The 19,077-nt window shown below is 50.3% G+C and overlaps 1 protein-coding gene across 3 annotated transcripts in view; it reads right to left on the reverse strand.

The window, feature by feature from the left end:
• Nucleotides 1-11,613, reverse strand: part of ZNF341 (zinc finger protein 341) — a 30,847-nt gene extending 19,234 nt beyond the window's left edge. For 2 of the 3 annotated variants that reach the window (XR_006275374.1, XM_043495800.1), the window contains exons 1-3: nt 11,521-11,598; nt 1,281-1,391; nt 101-288 (exon numbers count right to left, since the gene is read on the reverse strand). Coding sequence is in view for 2 of the 3 variants with exons in the window: in XM_043495800.1 (XP_043351735.1) it covers nt 101-288; nt 1,281-1,391; nt 11,521-11,551 (330 nt within the window). In the remaining variant the exon portion in view is untranslated. Of the gene's footprint in view, nt 1-100; nt 289-1,280; nt 1,392-11,520 lie in introns of all 3 variants that reach the window. The other variant, XM_038370328.1, reaches the window with a different exon arrangement.
• Between the last annotated feature and the right edge of the window lie 7,464 nt (nt 11,614-19,077).

Below are 19,077 nucleotides of genomic sequence, written 5' to 3' on the forward strand. Positions count from 1 at the left end.
ACTAGCCAGGTGTAACTGGATTCAGTAAATGTTCACCCCTGGGTTCCCTTGCCCTCCAAAGTCAGTGGCGCAGAGACCCCCAAGCATGCTGTGTAGCTACCTGCCGATTGGCACTCTGAGCCTGCTGCACGGATGTGATGGACGGAGTGTACACGCTGTTGGTAGCCAACGAGACAGTGGCCAGTGAAGGGGTGTTTCCTTGGCATTGCTCCCTCTTGTGGGTCATGAACGCCGGCAGTGAGTTGAATTGCTTCTTACACTTCCCACACAGGAACACGTCCTCGTCATCTGGAATCAGAAGGGAGCGGATCATTGATCTGGCTTCAAGATCCTTCTCCTCCTCAGACTATGGAGCTACCTTCAACTACGGTTAGGGTCGGAAAAGGGACGATACAATTTGGTGCCTTCCTGTAGTCATAGCTAGGGGAGGGGTGAGCTGAATTCTCTTTTGCCTTGTGCGGCTTCAGCTATTTTGTCAGCTGAGCTCTAGCTGCAGAATGTCCTACTGAGGATGAGAAAAAAGTAACTGAACTTTGCATTCCTCTAGCTCCTTCCGAGTACGTCAAAAAGGCTCACATGGATCACCCTGGGCTGTCTTTAGATAGAACAATCAGCCACAATGCATGGAGGCGGGAGAGGCTGATTACACAGTGTTCACTTTTGTGTGTTTGAGGAAAGGTCACAGAATAATTCTGCATCTTCCAATTGAGCCCTGATAAAACACTGTCTGGCCTACACCTTCTGGTTTTGGGGAGAGCAGCTCTGGAGCCCGGTGTTGCTGATAAAGGGCTGAAGTGAAAAGCCTGACTTTCATAAGCATTTAAGCCAGCAACTACCCTGCTTGCTCACCTAAATTAGCTACACAATGATTTGTCCCCAAATAATTGAGCAACCTGAGTGTTCATTGCAGCAAGGGGTGTTTGTGACATACAGAAAGTGCCCCTCCCTTCATGCCTTTACTGAGGTGCACGGCCTGGACCGGCTGCTGAGACCAAACGTGACCCATCCTCTCTTCCTCTGATCACCCGCACCAAGTCTGTGACAGGCAGCACACAGAATGTTCTGTCGGGTCCCTCTCTCCCCTTACATTCTGCCTTGTTTAGCTAAACTGACCATGAGCCCTTAGGAATTAGCACATAGCAGTGACTCTCCACCATCCATCTGCGGACAACTGTTCTGCCATACCATTTCTGATGGCTGCTGGGAGAGAGGGCACAGCCGGAAAAGCAGCCCACAAGAGTCTCTTTCTGCTTGCACATGCAAGGAAGAGAGGGGCTCACCCATGGACTGGATGGTAGTGGAGGTGTTGACATTTTGACCGGATGGATCTGTCACTGCTCCTTGACCATCTAGCAGGGACTGAACAGCCAGCACTGTCTGATTATCCATTCCTGAAAGAGAAACAGAAGCAAGCGTTTGCAGGAAAGCACAGCCCTACCTTGGGACATCCAAGCATGCCCTCCGGGAAAAGAATGGGTTCACTGAGTCTGAAATCTCACTCTGCACCATCTGAACGTATCCTACAGTAAACCTAACTTAAACGAGTAACACTGAAAAGTGGCTCCCTCTCAGGGGCCCCATGTCTCCCGCTTAGCTCTTCTTCCTTCACTGAGCTCCCGCTCCCCCCTACCCCGCCACCTATTCTGTGTGCTAGTTATCCTAAGAGAGAAACCAGATCCTAAGAGCAGAAAGCCAGTTCATCTTTCTTTATATGGTCATGGGAGGAGTGGGTAAGAAGAGGCAAAAGAAGATCTGACAGCTGAAGGAGAGAGCTGGTTTTTGGGGAAGCTATTCCCAGAGAGGGCGAAGAGTTTTAGCTGCAGAAGGAGGTCTGATCAGTGGCACGTGCCACTTGGAGGTGCAGGAACATTTGGAATTTCATAGATTTTAAGCTCAGACTAGTTTAAGGTCACTTTGTCACATAGAGGGTAACTCAGGCCAGTACAGTTACTCACAAGCCATGTGCTGCAGTGGCTGAGATTTGGAGTTTGTTAAGAGACCTGAGCTCTGGGACTGCAGTGAGCTTGCATAAACTCTCTGCTAACAAATTTTTAAAAAGGGAAGGAATGTGCAGCGGTTCTTCCCTGTCTTCCAGGCCAAGGTTCATGGCTCGAGTCAATAATAAGGGTAGGGAATTGAAACAGCACTTAGAAGAGGTAAGATTTGAACTTGTGGTCTCTGCTTTGCCAGCTCAAGGAACTTTCCCTTCAGCTACAGCAACATTTATAAAGAATCCCTCAGTTAGTGTCCTTCTCATTTTATCGTTCCCCAGAAGCCAGTGATGGCATTCACACTGAGGCAGATTTGCCATTCAATTAAAAATTGGCAGGTTCACCTTAGCACAAATATATTTTTTTCCATTGCAGCTACAATGTTATTTAAAAAAAGAAAAGGAGTACTTGTGGCACCTTAGAGACTAACAAATTTATTTGAGCATAAGCTTTATTTATTTAAAAACTCTGTAGACAACCACTAATGATGTATAACTGATACTCTAGGAACAAAAAGCAGCCAAAGGACAGTTCCCAGAGTGGTTTAGATTTCTTGTAAAAGGGGTGAAATAACTGCCCAAAAGGGTGTGATTCAATTCGTTTTTCATCAAACCATGAAAAATTCAAACAGTACTCAGTTTATATTCTGTGTTTTGGCTTTTTGCCATTTCCATGAGATTTTTACAAATTAAAGGTTTAAAGCTCCTGTTAATACTGAACCCTAATGCAGTCTTAACTATAGTGATGCTACTGCTGCACCACAATAAAAAAGAGCAAATAATCTTACAAGGTAAAATCATTTTCAAGCAGTACAGCTAACGGGCAGATCCTGATGAGAAGCCAATTAGTAAATAGCATGAGGAGAGGCTTGAAAATCCTGAAACTGATTGCAAAGACATAAGGAATCATCACAGAGAAGCTGCTCTGCTTTCCTCCTACAGATCCTCTCCACACCAGGGTTTAGGGTAGGAAGTGAAGAACATCATGTGCAACAGAAACTGCAAGGAGAGTATTTAGATCTGCACGATATAACTTCTCCAGGACCGCCGCGGTGACATCCCAGGTGCCAAGGGGCCTCCACAAGGGAGAGAGAGGGACTGTCACCAACTGCACACATACACAGCACTTTAAAGATTAGGTAAGAACTCACTACTCCTGTATCACCCATATGGAGCTAGTTAATATACTCAAGTAACAGAACTATCAAGATGCCTTAACTGAGTAACCTGATCAGTCTGTCTGTGACCCATTCAATTTCTCCCCTTCCTTTCCTTTTATTAAACTTCCTTGTTGTGTCTCATTTGAACCTATGGCTCCATCTTACACACATTTACTGCCAAGCATAGGACTCACTCTTGGGGGTAGCACCATTGACATCAATGGGATTACTCACAGTCCCAAGCACTACTACATTCAGTGACACGTGCAGGACTGGGACCTTATATCATAAGCTCTGCAGAGGAGGGGCTGTTTCTTTACTTGTGTCTGTAAAGTACCCATCACACTTCATAGCACTGCAACAAATAACAATATATCTAATAACAACCCCAATGGAAGCTTGGGGGTGTTCTTTCTAAACAATTATTTTAACTGTTAAATAGGAGATGAGATCATCCATTTTGTAGCCCTTGCCCCAGAAATTGATTTTGAGGCATGGTCTGTTTTATTCATCACATTCCCATCAGGAAGCAGATAGGATGAGTCCCAGAAGTTCTGCCACCATTCTGTACGTGTAATGAGATACAGTCTCTCTTCCTCATTTCCCCTTCTAAAAAGCCAGCTTGTAGGGAGCAGCATGGGAACCCCCAGAATCCCAGTACTGTTGCTGTATGTGGGTAGGCGGAATATAGGGTGAAGAATCTCCTACACTTGCTGGGCAGACAGCACAGCTGGAAGCCGGGCAATTTGCTTCAGAAGTACCCCTATGAATAAAGGTGAGAAGGGTGGGTGCAGCGCCTTCCCCTCCCTCACTCCTCAATCGAGGAGCATATCTATAAGTAAGCCTATAATTTAGTCACAGAGGTAGCGGAAGTCACGGCATCCGTGACTTCAGCAGTAAGGAGCTACAGGGTTCCCCACCGCCCAGGGGGCCAAGAGGTGCAGGGTACCCCCAAGCTCCCGGGCACCACGGGCCCTTGGAGCTGCAAGCTGCAGGTGGTGGGGGTACCCCGCAGCTCCCAGCTGCTGCAGGCGGCTCCTAGCCTCTGTGCAGCTGCCCTGCTTCAGACAGTGTGAGACTCTGCAGATCCCAATATCGTCCCAGACATTTTTAGTAAAAGTCACAGCCAAGTCACGGCTTCCCTGAATTTTCCTTTTTTTGCCCGTGACCTGGCCGTGATTTTTACTAAAAATATCTGTGACAAAATCTTAGCCTTATCTATAAGTCATTGTGTCAGCTGCACCTCTTCTCATCAGTGGCAGATGCTGCACACTCTTCTCCCTCTATCAGATTCACATAGGAGGGAAGACCGTGAGAACAGCATGGCTCTGCAACTCCAGGGAAGGGAGGGGAGAGCAGCTGTTATTCAATTCATGCTCCTTTACAAACCCACCACTCGTTCTTTTCCATACTGTAGGGAACAGAATATTACAGGAGAATGCATGTTTTGTTTTGTTTTATTTCAAGAGAAACCAATATTTTAAAATACACGCATACATTTACAATTATTCCCCTGCAGTATTTCAGAGTAGCAGCCGTGTTAGTCTGTATTCGCAAAAAGAAAAGGAGTACTTGTGGCACCTTAGAGACTAACAAATTTATTTGAGCATAAGCTTTCATGAGCTAATGCATCCGATGAAGTGAGCTGTAGCTCACGAAAGCTTATGCTCAAATAAATTCGTTAGTCTCTGAAGTGCCACAAGTACTCCTTTTCTTCCCTGCAGTATTTGCATCAGAACCAGAGTGTGAAACTTACAAGTCTAATGCAATGTCCAAGTGGAAATAAGCAAGCAGCAGGAATAGTGAGAAGAGCATTAGACACCTAGAATTCTATTTTAATAGTTTATGTTGATAATTAAAACACCTTAAATTACTGAAGCTCAAAAATTTTAAAAACCTAATTCCTGTCTTAATATTCATGCCAGGAATGCCAAGATCAGGCTGTGAGGGGGGCCAGATTACATTTTTAATAGGGTTGTCAATTAATCACAGTTAACTCACACGATTAACTCAAAAAAATTAACAGTGATTTAAAAAATTAATCGCAGTTTTAATCACACTGTCAAACAATAGAATACCAATTGACATTTATTAAATATTTGTGGATGTTTTTCTACATTTTCAATTACATTAATTTCAATTACAAGGCAGAATAAAAGTGTACATTGTGCACTTTGTTATTTTATTACAACTATTTGCACTGTAAAAATGATAAAAAATATTTTTCAATTCACCTCATGCAAGTACAGTAGTGAGATCTCTTTATTGTGAAAGTGCAACTTACATATATAGATTTTTTTTATTTATATAACTGCACTCAAAAACAAAACAGTGAAAACTTTAGAGCCTACAAGTCCACTCAGTCCTACTTCTTGTTCAGCCAATCGCTAAGACAAACAAGTTTGTTTACAATTACAGGAGATAATGCTGCCCGCTCCTGATTTACGTCACCTGAAAGTAAGAACAGGTGTTCACATGGCACTTCTGTAGCCAGCATTGCAAATTATTTACATGCTAGATATACTAAACATTTGTATGCCCCTTCATGATTCAACCACCAATCCAGAGGACGTTTCCATGCTGACGACGCTTGTTAAATAAATAATAAGTTAATTAAATCTGTGATAATTCTTTGGGGGAGAATTGTATGTCTCCTGCTCTGTCTTTTATCTGCATTCTGTCATATATTTTATGTTATAGCAGTCTCGGAGATGACCCAGCACATGTTGTTCATTTTAAGAACATTTTCATTGCAGATTTGACAAAATGCAAAAAAGGTACCAATGTGAGATTTCTGAAGATAGCTACAGCACTCGACCCAAGGTTTAAGTATATGAAGTGCCTTCCAAAATCTGAGAGGGATGAGATGTGGAGCATGCTTTCAGAAAGCTTAAAAGAACAACACTCTGATGTGGAAACTATAGAACCCGAACCACCAAAAAGAGAATCAACCTTCTGCTGGTGGCATCTGACTCAGATGATGAAAATGAACATGCATCAGTCTGCACTGCTTTGGATCGTTATCAGCCAGAACCTGTCATCAGCATAGACGCATTGAAGCATGAAGGGACATATGAATCTTTAGCGCATCTGGCACGTAAATATCTTGCAACACTGGCTACAACAGTGCCATGTGAATGCCTGTTCTCACTTTCAGGTGACGTAAATCAGAAGAGAGCAACATTATTCTCCTGCAAATGTGAACAAATTTGTTTGTCTGAGCGATTGGCTGAACAAGAAGTAGGACTGAGTGGATTTGTAGATTCTAAAGTTTTACATTGTTTTATTTTTGAGTGCAGGTTTTTTTGTACATCATTCTACATTTGTAAGTTCAACTTTCACGATCAAGAGATTGCACTACCGTACTTGTATTAGGCAAACCGAAAAATATTTTGTTTTTTACAGTGCAAATATTTTTAATAAAAATATAAACTGAGCACTTTGTATTGTGTGTTGTAATTGAAATTAATGTATTTGAAAATGTAGAAAACTTCCAAATATATTTAAATAAATTGTATTCTATTATTGTTTAACAGTGTGCATAATTAATTTTTTTAATTGCTTGACAGACCTAATTTTTAATGATAGTCTGTGGCCGGATCTTCTGGGTTAGAGCCACATAGTACCCTTGATCCCAGAGAAAACAGAAGGAGAGCGAGCAGAGATCAAGAGTAGAATATTGACTACAATAATGTTAAAGTTGCAATTAGCATCATTCAGTGGGAAAAGTGATGCAAGACAATTTTAAGACCACCATTTTGCTCCTCATTAATCTGATCTTTTGCCCATGGAGTTACCAGTTACGCAAATATAATTGCTGTAATTTCACAAATTAGGTACACAATTGCCTAAATTATCTGAAAATGTAATCAATAATCTTAAGAATTAATACCCATTTGAGATGGTTGGGGCAGTTCACATACCAAGAGTTGTTTCAGGCTATCTGCTAACTAAGGAAGACAACGTTGCATCCATTTTGCATAAATGAGTGAGGTTTGGAAGATTTTCTTCACAATCGTAAGCGCTAAAAGACCCATTTTTTCTTTAATGAAAGTTTGCTTTCTGCAGAATCTGAATCTGTCATTAGGACCAGATAAGTGCAGTAAATGAATTGGATACTGAGCCCAGTGGGAGACCACTGATTTATGATTTTTGTTTACCTCGGATTTCTCTTGGCTTGGACATTGAAACCGGACTGGTCTATTTCTCTTTTGACTTGCCAGTTTCACGTTCTGCGTCTCATGGACTATTCATTTTGTGTGTAATGGCAGCACTGAGCTAAGTGCTTTCCTAACAGACATGAAGGTACATCTTTGCCCCAAGGTTGAAAGCCACAGTTCTAGACTACTGTACCCCTTTTAGGAGTCTGATTTGTCTTGCATACCCCGTTTTACCTCACTTTAAAAACTACTTGCTTACAAAATCAGACATAATGCAGAAGTGTCACAGCACACTATTACAGAAAAAATGCTTACTTTCTCTTTTTTACCATATAAAATAAATCAATTGGAATACAAATATTGTGCTGAACTTACATTTCAGTGTATAGGTCATGGAACAGTACAAACAAGTCATTGTATGAAATTTTAGTTTGTACTCACTGCTCTTGCGCTTTTTAAGTATCTAAACGAGTTGATGTACCCCCGGAAGACCTCTGTGTACCCCCAGGGCTACGTGTACCCTTGGCTGAGAACTACTGGACTAGATTATCAGAATGATCCTTCTGGCCTTGAATCTATTAGCTACCGCATCCATCCATTACCAACCTGATCCACACTGCCACTTACAGCACATAATGAACCAATGTCACAGAGTGCTTATTTAAAGATCCACATTTATTATTCAGGGGCTGAAAGGGAACAGGCTCCCAGCCCTACAGGGAGAGGGGAAGTGCATCTCCAGGGGGTAAGTCCTGCTCTCTGAGCCCTGGGGGTTCTCTTAGGAAGAGAGGGTGGGGTGAGGTCTCATTGGAGACAGCAACTCCCCACAGGAGGGGGCTGAGTCAATCAGTAAGAGGGGCAGGAGGAGTCCCCGGGGTCCTGCCGGCTCAGGAAGGGGGACTTGGGGGTGTGGGGGGATCTCCCTAGGACATACAGGAGCAGGATCTCCCTGGGGGCTGGGTCTCCCAGAAGGGAAAGGGGTCTCCCTGGCCCTTGGGGCTGGGCTATCCCAGGAGAGGAAAGGGTCTTCCTAGCTCTGGGGTCTCCCAGGAGGGGACATGGGTGGGTGGGTGGGGAAGGGGGGAGTTCCCAGGGAGGAACTGCTCTTGGTGGGCCGCGTCTCTGTGCAGGTTCCCAGAGGGACATTGCTCCAGGTGGGCCAGGTCTCTCTGGGGGTTTCCCAGGGTGGGGGGCTCCGTGGGGAGCTCTGGTCCAGGCAGGCTGGGTCTCCTGAGAGGGTCTGGGGGCATGGCACTGCACCACACAGTCTGGGTCTCTGGAGAGGGTTCCCCTGAGGGTGAGCACTGTACCAGGCCAGATCTCTAGGGGGGGGTTGCAGAGGATGGGGGGGTCTCCCAGGTGGCCCAGGTCTTGGGGGGGGTTCCCCTAGGATAGGGGGACACTGCTCCAGGCAGGCCAGATCTATGGAGAAGTTCCCCAGGAGTGGGGCAGGGGCACTGATCCAGGCAGGCCAGACCTGGGGAGGAGCTTTCTCAGAGAGGTGGGGGGGGCACTGCTTTAGGTAGGCCGGGTCTCTGGGGGGGGCTTCCCCAGAAGTGGGGGGCACTGCTCTAGGTAGGCCAGGTCTTATGGGGGTTCTCCCAGGTTGGGGGGCACTACTCCAGGCTGCCCGGGTCTATGGAGAGGCTTCGCCCAGGGTAAGGGGCACTACTCCTGGCGGTTCCCCTGGGGATAGGCGGTACTGCTCCGGGCAGACAGGGTCTATGGTGGTGGGGGGGGTCCCCACAGAGGTGGGGGTACTGCTCCAGACAGTTCTCCCAGGGATGGGAGGACATTGCTCCGTATGGTTCCCCCGGGGATGGGGGGGGCACTGCTCCGGATGGACTGGGTCTATAGTGGGGGGGTCCCCACAGAGGTGGGGGATACGGCTCCGGACAGCTCCCCCGGGGACGGAGGGGGGGCGCACTGATCCGAGCGGCTCCCTGGGGATGGGGGGCACTGCTCTCGACTGGCCGGGTCTATGGCGAGGGGGTCCCCACGGGGGGTCGGGGGGGCGCGACTCCGGGCGGCTCCCCGGGGAGGGGGGGCGCACTGCTCCTGACTGGCTGGGTCTATGGCGAGGGGGGTCCCCACAGAGGTGGGGGGGCGCGGCTCCAGGCGGCTCCCTGGGGATAGGGGGGTTCTGCTCCTGACTGGCCGGGTCTATGGCGAGGGGGTCCCCACAGAGGTGGGGAGGGCGTGGCTCCGGGCGGCTCCCGACTGGCCGGGTCTATGGCGAGGGAGCCCCACGGGGGGTCAGGGGGGCGCGACTCCGGGCGGCTCCCCAAGGAGGGGGGGGCGCACTGCTCCTGACTGGCCGGGTCTATGGCGAGGGGGGTCCCCACAGAGGTGGGGGGGCACGGCTCCCAACTGGCCGGGTCTATGGCGAGGGGGGTCCCCACGGGGGGGCGCGGCTCCCCGGGGATGGGAGGGCACTGCTCCCAACTGGCCGGGTCTAGGGCGAGGGGGTCCCCACGGGGGGTGGTGGGGCGCGGCTCCCCGGGGATGGGGGGGCACTGCTCCCGACTGGCCGGGTCTAGGGCGAGGGGGGGCCCACGGGGGGTGGGGGGGCGCAGCTCCCTGGGGAGGGGGGGCACTGCTCCCGACTGGCCGGGTCTAGGGCGAGGGGGGGCCCACGGGGGGTGGGGGGGCGCGGCTCCCTGGGGAGGGGGGGCGCCCTGCTCCCGACTGGCCGGGTCTAGGGCGAGGGGGTCCCCACAGGGGGTGGGGCGGCGCGGCTCCCCGGGGATGGGGGGGGCACTGCTCCCGACTGGCCGGGTCTAGGGTGAGGGGGGGTCCCCACGGGGGGTGGGGGGGCGCGGCTCCCCGGGGATGGGGGGGCACTGCTCCCGACTGGCCGGGTCTAGGGCGAGGGGGGTCCCCACGGGGGGGTGGGGGGGCGCGGCTCCCCGGGGATGGGGGGGCACTGCTCCCGACTGGCCGGGTCTAGGGCGAGGGGGGTCCCCACGGGGGGTGGGGGGGCGCGGCTCCCCGGGGATGGGGGGGGCACTGCTCCCGACTGGCCGGGTCTAGGGCGAGGGGGGTCCCCACGGGGGGTGGGGGGGCGCGGCTCCCCGGGGATGGGGGGGCACTGGTCCCGACTGGCCGGGTCTAGGGCGAGGGGGGTCCCCACGGGGGGTGGGGGGGGCGCGGCTCCCCGGGGATGGGGGGGGGCACTGCTCCCGACTGGCCGGGTCTAGGGCGAGGGGGGTCCCCACGGGGGGGGGGCGCGGCTCCCGACTGGCCGGGTCTAGGGTGAGGGGGGTCCCCACGGGGGGTGGGGGGGCGCGGCTCCCCGGGGATGGGGGGGCACTGGTCCCGACTGGCCGGGTCTAGGGCGAGGGGGGCCCCCACAGGGGGTGGGGGGCGCGGCTCCCCGGGGATGGGGGGGGCACTGCTCCCGACTGGCCGGGTCTAGGGCGAGGGGGGTCCCCACGGGGGGTGGGGGGGCGCGGCTCCCCGGGGATGGGGGGGCACTGGTCCCGACTGGCCGGGTCTAGGGCGAGGGGGGTCCCCACGGGGGGTGGGGGGGGCGCGGCTCCCCGGGGATGGGGGGGGGGGCACTGCTCCCGACTGGCCGGGTCTAGGGCGAGGGGGGTCCCCACGGGGGGTGGGGGGGCGCGGCTCCCCGGGGATGGGGGGGCACTGGTCCCGACTGGCCGGGTCTAGGGCGAGGGGGGTCCCCACGGGGGGTGGGGGGGGCGCGGCTCCCCGGGGATGGGGGGGGGCACTGCTCCCGACTGGCCGGGTCTAGGGCGAGGGGGGTCCGCACGGGGGGGGGGCGCGGCTCCCGACTGGCCGGGTCTAGGGTGAGGGGGGTCCCCACGGGGGGTGGGGGGGCGCGGCTCCCCGGGGATGGGGGGGCACTGGTCCCGACTGGCCGGGTCTAGGGCGAGGGGGGCCCCCACGGGGGGTGGGGGGGGCGCGGATCCCGGGAGCTCCCCGGGGACGAGGGTGACACGGCTCCGGGCGGCTGCAGCGGGAGGGCGGCGCAGCCTCCCGCCTCCGTGCGCGGCTGTTCCAGGAACCCTCCCCCGGGCGGCCGGGCTGCCTGGGGCGGCCCCGCGGCCGCTGAGCCCCTGTGCAGCGGAGGGAGGGGAGGCGCCCGGCGCGGAAGAGCCGCGGCCCTGCCTGACGCTGCGGCGCCCCCGGGAGGTGCCGTATGGGCCCCGCGCCCCGCCCCGCCCGACCCGGCCCTGCCGCCCGCTACCTTCCAGCGCCTCGAATATCGCCTGCGCCATCTTGGAGCCGCGGCGGCCGGGCCCGAGCCGCCCGAACGGGCATTGTGGGAAGGGATTGGAGGCGCCGGGCCGGCCGCCAGGGGGAGCCTCGCGCCGGGGCCTGCGGGCGGTGGAGCATGAAGGACGGGGGGGGGGGGTTCAATCCCCTATAGGGGAGCAGGGGGGCCCCGGGGGGGGGGAACGCTCCTGTGGGAGGGGGGGTGCCCCGATGTGGAGCAGAGGCCCTCTGGCTGTCGGGAATAAGGCCCCTTATGGGGGGGCTAGAGTGTCCCCATGCGAGTGAACAGCCCATGGAGGGAAGTAACTGCCCCGGTACCGCTGAGCCGGCCCGGGGCCAGGGCAAGTCCCTGGGTACGGCCCGAGAGCCGCCCAGCACGGGGCCCTTCAGTGCCATTGAGTCAGACGGCAGAGCACCGAGCGGGAGCGAGCTCCACGGGCTGCATTGCAAGGGTGAAAAAGGAGAGGAGGACTCGTGGCACCTTAGAGACTAACACATTTATTTGAGCCTAAGCTTTCGTGAGCATCCGATGCAGCGGGCTGTAGCTCACGGAAGCTTAGGCTCAAATAGATGTGTTAGCCGCTAAAGGTGCCACGAGTCCTCCTTTTCTTTTTCTTTTTTTTTGCGAATACGGGCTAACAGGGCTGCTCCTCTGAAACCTGCCTGCAATGGTGGTTACAACGGGGAGCATCCACGTGAGAGCACTGCAAGGCTCCAGAATCATAGCCCTTTAAAAGGCAGTTGCTTGGCAGAATGAAAACCCAATGATTCATGCTGAAAACAGTGTAGGAATTGGAGCCAGATGCACTCGCAGGGATGCCAATAACCTTGTGGCCATTTCCTCCAGTTGGTTTAAGATTCCTTGACAAAGTATACGATGCCAGCAACGCAGGCCTGTATCCTAACCTGACTCGTTGAAATTGGTTTATTCATCTTACCGATAGCTGGTGTCCTGGTCTAACTATGGAGGCCCGTTACAGCTCCATAGTTAAGGCTGAGTGAAGTAAGGGATTCACATTCTTTGTTGTGTATGTAAAAACAAAGACTCTCTCCTCCCCAGACTCACAGCACTCTTTAAGAATGAATTTGCTGAGAATGTACCTATGAATCTGTGAATTCATTTGAGTTATAATTAATTAGAAACTGGGTCCTTTAAGAAATCTAACATCTCATCAGTATTTTCTTTGGGTCAGAATTTTAAAGGTATTTAGGTGCCTAAAAATGCAGATAGGCATTTAGTGGGATTTTTTCAAAAGCACCCAGAGATCTAACTCCCAAAATCAACGGGAGTTAGACCCCTAGGTACTTTTGAAAATCCCTCTAGGTGCCTATCTGCATCTTTAGGCACCTAAATACCTTTAAAAAACCGGCCCTTTGTCTTGAGTGATCTTAAAAATGGAATTACAGACTTCAAAGGTTCCATATGGTTAAACATAACAGATCTTGTGCATAGGCTATATTTGAGGAAATTGGGATATAAATAGGCTAAGGGTAGGATCCAAAATGTATTTAAATGCCCGAGTCCGTCTGTTAGGCACCACTGCAAACCACAGAACTCCCACTCATTGCTCTCTAACCCTGTAGGTACCTAAATTTGCTCAGGGCCTATTTTTTGCAGTAAAAATCCCTAGATGCAGAAGTTTCAGCCTCTGAGCATGCACATTGCAGCCCATTCTAGAGATCCCACCCTAAGTGATTAGCAATTGTATCTAATTACTATAATTGTATTGGCTACAGACAAGCTCAAGACAACAACTCAGGTAATTTTTAATTGGAGTCACTGTGATAGCCTATATAGTTCAACCTCCCCTCCTCTACAGGTAATTGACAGTCAACAAGTCTATTGGTTGTAATGACTCAGTTGAGTTAGACTGGACACGTGTATCAAAAGTTCTCATCGGTAGATTAAGACTCAGCTTCTATGGCTGCATACTACCTTGGGTGTCAGTGCTTGAAATAATAACTACTGTGCCCTCTAGTGATAGCGCAAAGGGAACTACAACCACCAAAGAGCATTAATCATAATTACAGGTTTCAGAGTAGCAGCCGTGTTAGTCTGTATTCGCAAAAAGAAAAGGAGTACTTGTGGCACCTTAGCGACTAACAAATTTATTTGAACATAAGCTTTTGTGAGCTACAGCTCATCCGATGAAGTGAGCTGTAACTCATGAAAGCTTATGCTCAAATAAATTTGTTAGTCTCTAAGGTGCCACAAGTACTCCTTTTCTTTTTAATCATAATTGTGGTTACTGCATCATATCATTACAGGGCACAGCTAAGGTTGTTTGGGTGTCTTAACTGTTCATTTCTTATCTTAACACGTTTGGGTTTCTTTTAAGTTTAACCTTAATTGTGAATAATGCTAAGATTTATAATGCTTGGTTTTGGGATAATTACAGCATCTCTGTAATGTTATTTACCTTAACTAATAGATATATTCTCAACCTTGATTCTATTTTAACCTAGTTTTTTGGCTGTGAATGATATAGGAGATCTCAAACTGCTTCATTTTGCAGACCACTTTGTGAAAAACCCAGCTTCCCTCCCACCACCTGTCCCCCACTGCTTCTTTCTCAAAATAATTCAGTGTGCTGGCCACAAGGACGGACACTTCAGGCTACAGCTTGACTATTTAGAGTCAAATGCTGGTCCTGTTGAAGTCACTGGTAAAAATCCCAGCAGCCTCAATAGGACCAGCATTTGGCCCTTAGTGGAGGGATGTCCAACAAAGCACCAACAAGTGATGTAGTGACGGCTTCCAAGGAGCTCAAGAACAGTATCAACTACATTTACTGTTAGTAAAAATAGATACCCAGGACTAGAATACTTGCTGATGCATGCATTTTCCCTGTTGAACAGAAATTTCTTGTTGGTTCAATTTAAGCAGTAAAAACCGGCAGTTACAGAGAAAGGATGACAAATGTTCAAACTGAGAGCTAAATATGATCCCTTTAAGAATCTTGAAATGATTATATTTGGCCCCCTGGCTGCACTTTGGGTGTTCCTGGTTTAGGGCCCCATTTACATGGTAGATATTACCACTTTTAATCGCTGCTAAACACGTGGTATTGCCCTGACCATGTTATAACACATTTTGATCTTGCCTGTGTTGATAAGACCAAAACAAGTTATAATCAGTTATAACCCTGCCCTTAGTCTGATCTCCCATCGTGACAGGTGCTGGTATTCCTCTGTGAACTGCTGCAATCAATTTTATCTCCATCCCTCAGCAGCATCAGAAAAGTCCTTCTAAAGACACTGCAGGCAATAACTCCTTCCCAACCCTCCTAATTGCTTCATGCACACATGTAATAAGAGGACAGAAAGCTTCAGAGCCTTGCATGAGAGAGCCCTCAGGGCAGAACAGCAGTTGGCCAGTATCACCTTTTGAGTTCTCTCAGAAAAAAGGAACTTGAAACCAGTGGGGGAATGGTGGCAGCATTACTGTACCTGATGGGGAGAGAGGTGCTGGATTATTTTCCTTGACGCAGAGGAGACACATTGTAATGAGAAGGGAAGCTTGTGCTATCATGACCTCTGCTGTTTGGTTTGCCACCTTTTTGGTGTTTGCATTCCCAAACATAGTTGTTCTGGGATGATTATGTCCAGTGATGAGCTGCCAAAATCTTAACAACCAGTTCCCTCCTCACCCCATGAGGGGGTCGGGGCAATGGCCCACCCCTGCCCCCCAGGACTCCTGCCCCATCCAACCCCCCTGCGTTAATTGATGCCCCCCCAGGACCTCTGCCTCATCCACCCCCCTCCCCTGTCCCCTGACTGCACCCAAAACCGGGCAGGAGGGTCTCGTGAGCCACCGTAGTGGGTACCCACCCCACCCCTAAGAGCCAGAGGCACCTGCCGGGGGACGAGGTGGGGAGTCCCGGTGGTGCTTACCTGCAGCAGCTCCCAGGAAACATCCGGCAGGTCCCTCTGGCTCCTAGGGGCGGGGGAGCATAGCTGCGGGGGAGCAGGAGGAGCGGCCGCTCTCCCCACTGATCACATCAAAAGTGGTGCCTTAGGCACCGACTCCGTGGGTGCTCCGAGGCTGGAGCACCCACGGGGAAAATTTGGTGAGTGCAGAGCACCCACCAGCAGCTCCCCGCCCTGCGCCCGGCCCCAGCTCACCTCACCTCCACTCCGCCTCTGCCCATGAACTGCTTCTCCACGCCCCCACCCCCCAGCTTCCCACGAATCAGCTGTTCAGCGGGAAGCCTGGAAGGGCTGAGAAGCAGGCGGTGGCTTCCCGCTCAGGCTGAGGGTGGCGGAGGTGAGCTGGGGTGGGGAGCGGTTCCCCTTCGCACCCCCCCGGCTTATCTGCTGCGGCGCGGGCGGCCCTCCTTGCGACCCCCCGCCCCAGCTCACCTCCAGCTCACCTCCACCTCCCTGGGCCTGAGTGCGAAGCTGCGGCCTCCTTCTCAGCCTGCCCCAGCTTCCTGCGCGAACAGCTGATTTGCAGGAAGCCGGGGGGTGGGGCGGAGAAGCAGAGCGGGGCGGCACATTCAGGGGAGGAGGCAGAGCGGAGGTGAGCTGGGGCTGGGGATGGGTCGGGGAGCTGCCGGTGGGTGCTCTGCATCCACCACATTTTCCCCTTTGGTGCTCCAGGGCTGGAGCACTCATGGAGTTGGCACCTAAGGCGCCACTTTTGGCCGGTTAAATTAGGAAGCCCTTTTAGAATCAGTTGTCCCTCGCGGAACAACCGGTTCTAAAAGGGCTTCTAAATTTAACAACCGGTTCTAGCGAACCGTTGCAAACCGGCTCCAGCTCACCACTGATTATGTCGTAACAGCACAGCATAACAAATCAATGAGATGATGATGTAAAATTTCTCATACAATAAAGGGAACACGCTGGCGAAATCCACTAAGTCTGTTGAGTGCTGCAACAGTGGAAACTGGCTGATTCCACAGTTCAGGATAATAATGAAATTAGTTGATCCCACCATGAAATTGGCTAGAGGTAGAATTGAGCCAAACCTAGACAGCCAGAGTGATGAAATTGACTATCACCATATACTTAGGTAGGTATTATTGTTTTATTCTTCTTCTGTGTTTGTACAGCACCTGGCACAAAGGGGTCCTGGTCCATGAGTGGGTGCTATGGTGATACACATAACAACAACATAGTAACTGACCAATCGTAGGGGCTTCTTGGTAGAATAGACAGATCCCAGACTTATGCCATTAAAATTGGTAGAGCTGGTAAGGGTCATAATGAGGAAATTGGCTAATTCTAAACAGCGCTTTGTCAGTAGATTTACCTGAAGGGGTAAAAAGATGAGCAACAAAACTTATTAGATGTATGGAAAGACTTCCATATGAAGAGAGACTGAAAAGACTGAACTGTTTAGAGAAGAGATGAATAAGAGGGCATATGACAAAAGGTATACACACTAACGAAGGGCATAAAGAAGGTAAATGAAGTGCTTCTATTAAACTTTTCTCTAAACAAGAATAAGGGGTTATTCAATAAAACTACGCTTTTAGGATTAGTTTTATTGGTAAATGTTGGTAAACACTGATTTCACTGTACACACATAAACTTATGAAAAAATATTTTTATCAGTAATAGAAATTTACAGTTAGGCAAAATAAGAAAAATGCTGCTTGAGAACTTAGTAGAGTATAACCTTAATGTGTATAAAACATGTTTTAATGTCAGCGTTATCAGAGCTCATTTAAAGATAGGTTTCAGAGTAGCAGCCGTGTTAGTCTGTATTCGCAAAAAGAAAAGGAGTACTTGTGGCACCTTAGAGACTAACAAATTTATTTGAGCATAAGCTTTCGTGAGCTCATCGATGAAGTGAGCTGTAGCTCACGAAAGCTTATGCTCAAATAAATTTGTTAGTCTCTAAGGTGCCACAAGTACTCATTTAAAGATACTTACTTTCTACATTTTGCCATATGATGTTGACAGTTTGTTTTAAGAGTTTATAAAACTTTTAACTTTTTGAATCTCAGCATTTATGGTCATTAATTATTGTTTGCCCCTTCCATGATTTCCTACAACTGTGAAAATGTAAACAGATAAAAATAAAAAAGCTTAAAACCAGTAATTCTACACAACTACACAACACACAAAAAAATCTAAAAATATGCTTTAAATATGTTTAAAAATAAACATTGATATTATCTGTCAAAATTAAAATAAAAATCAGATTCTGCCAAGCCTAGAGAGAAAGAATACATTTAAAACTGGCAAAAAGACGACCTTTTCAGGTTTAAAAATTTGTATTAAGATGATGTTTAAAAAAAAGTAAACAGTGCAGAGTTTAAAAGTAGAAGTGTCTGGTTATCAGGGAATAAAGTGCAGATTATGAAGGGGTGCGAAATTCAGTTTAAGATTGGATGGCATAAGGAATACCTAATCTGCAATATCCACGATTGGTGGTAAAAGGTTAAAGAGTCAAAGTACAGACATTGAGATATGAGCGTATGTTGTTCATATCATGGCTATGTTCAGGTGTGGAGTATAATAAGGGGATACGATGATGAGAATGGATTGACCCTCATTTGTTGAGATTTAATGTTTAGTGAGTTTATGGTTCCAGTTCATATGGTCCAACGTCTCTCAGTCCCTTTCTCATAGTCAATGCATGACGTTGCTCTGATTCACATCCCTTGGTACTGTCGGTGGCCGGTGATGTGTGCGGTGTAGATGTCCCTGGACCATCAGATGGTGTCAGAGACCATGAGGCATCACATGAGCTGGGCATAGCGTTGACCGATCCTGCAGGTCTGCAGCACACGCTCGTTGCAGGGGTCCCAGGCGCCAAGGGCTCTGACAATCAGGGCGTCCATCTGCACCTCGTAGCCCTTCGCTCTCAGGGTGTCGGCCAGGGGAGTGTAACACAATGCACAATTAACCTGTGGAACTCACTGCTACAGGGCAACATTGAGCCAATGTGTTTCATAGAATTCAAAAAAAGACCAGACGTAATGAGGCCATCAGTGGTTATACTGGAGAGAATACTTTTCTTTTAGAAGGCTGCTAAACTCTCTTACGTCAGGCCACAAACCCATCACTAAGTGGCAGAGGTTAGGAAGAGACTTCCCTTCATGCCCAGCACAGGGTTTCTGTGCCGTCCCCTGAGCGACTGGTACTTGGCCAAGTCAGTCATAGGACATGAGCCTGGGGCACCGCAGCCCGAACCTCCCCAGCCACGCCTGTGGCCCAGCAAGGTGCTGGTGGGATGGGCCGGAGGCCCCCAGTGGCTGTAACACGCCTTAGGGGCCAGGCATGGAGCTCCAAGCCCCCACCTCCAGCCCCACACGGCAGCAAAAGAGCCAACCCGCTGCCCGCCAGCCAGAGGCCTAACCCTCATTGGCAGAGAGTCGCTTCTGCTCTGGCCAATCGCAACAGACCTGGAGACGGGGACAGTCTGTGATTGGCTGCAGTATTGGGACCTTTTCCCAATAGCAAGATCACTTTCGATAGCTCCTCCTTAAAGGAGCAGGGCAGCGTCTTCCCTTAGTCAGAAGGTTTGATGGACAGGTGAGGGAGCCCATGGGAGTAGGATGGGCTGAGCTCA

Source organism: Dermochelys coriacea, chromosome 13 (assembly GCF_009764565.3).
Source record: "Dermochelys coriacea isolate rDerCor1 chromosome 13, rDerCor1.pri.v4, whole genome shotgun sequence".
NCBI classification, from domain to species: Eukaryota; Metazoa; Chordata; order Testudines; family Dermochelyidae; genus Dermochelys; species Dermochelys coriacea.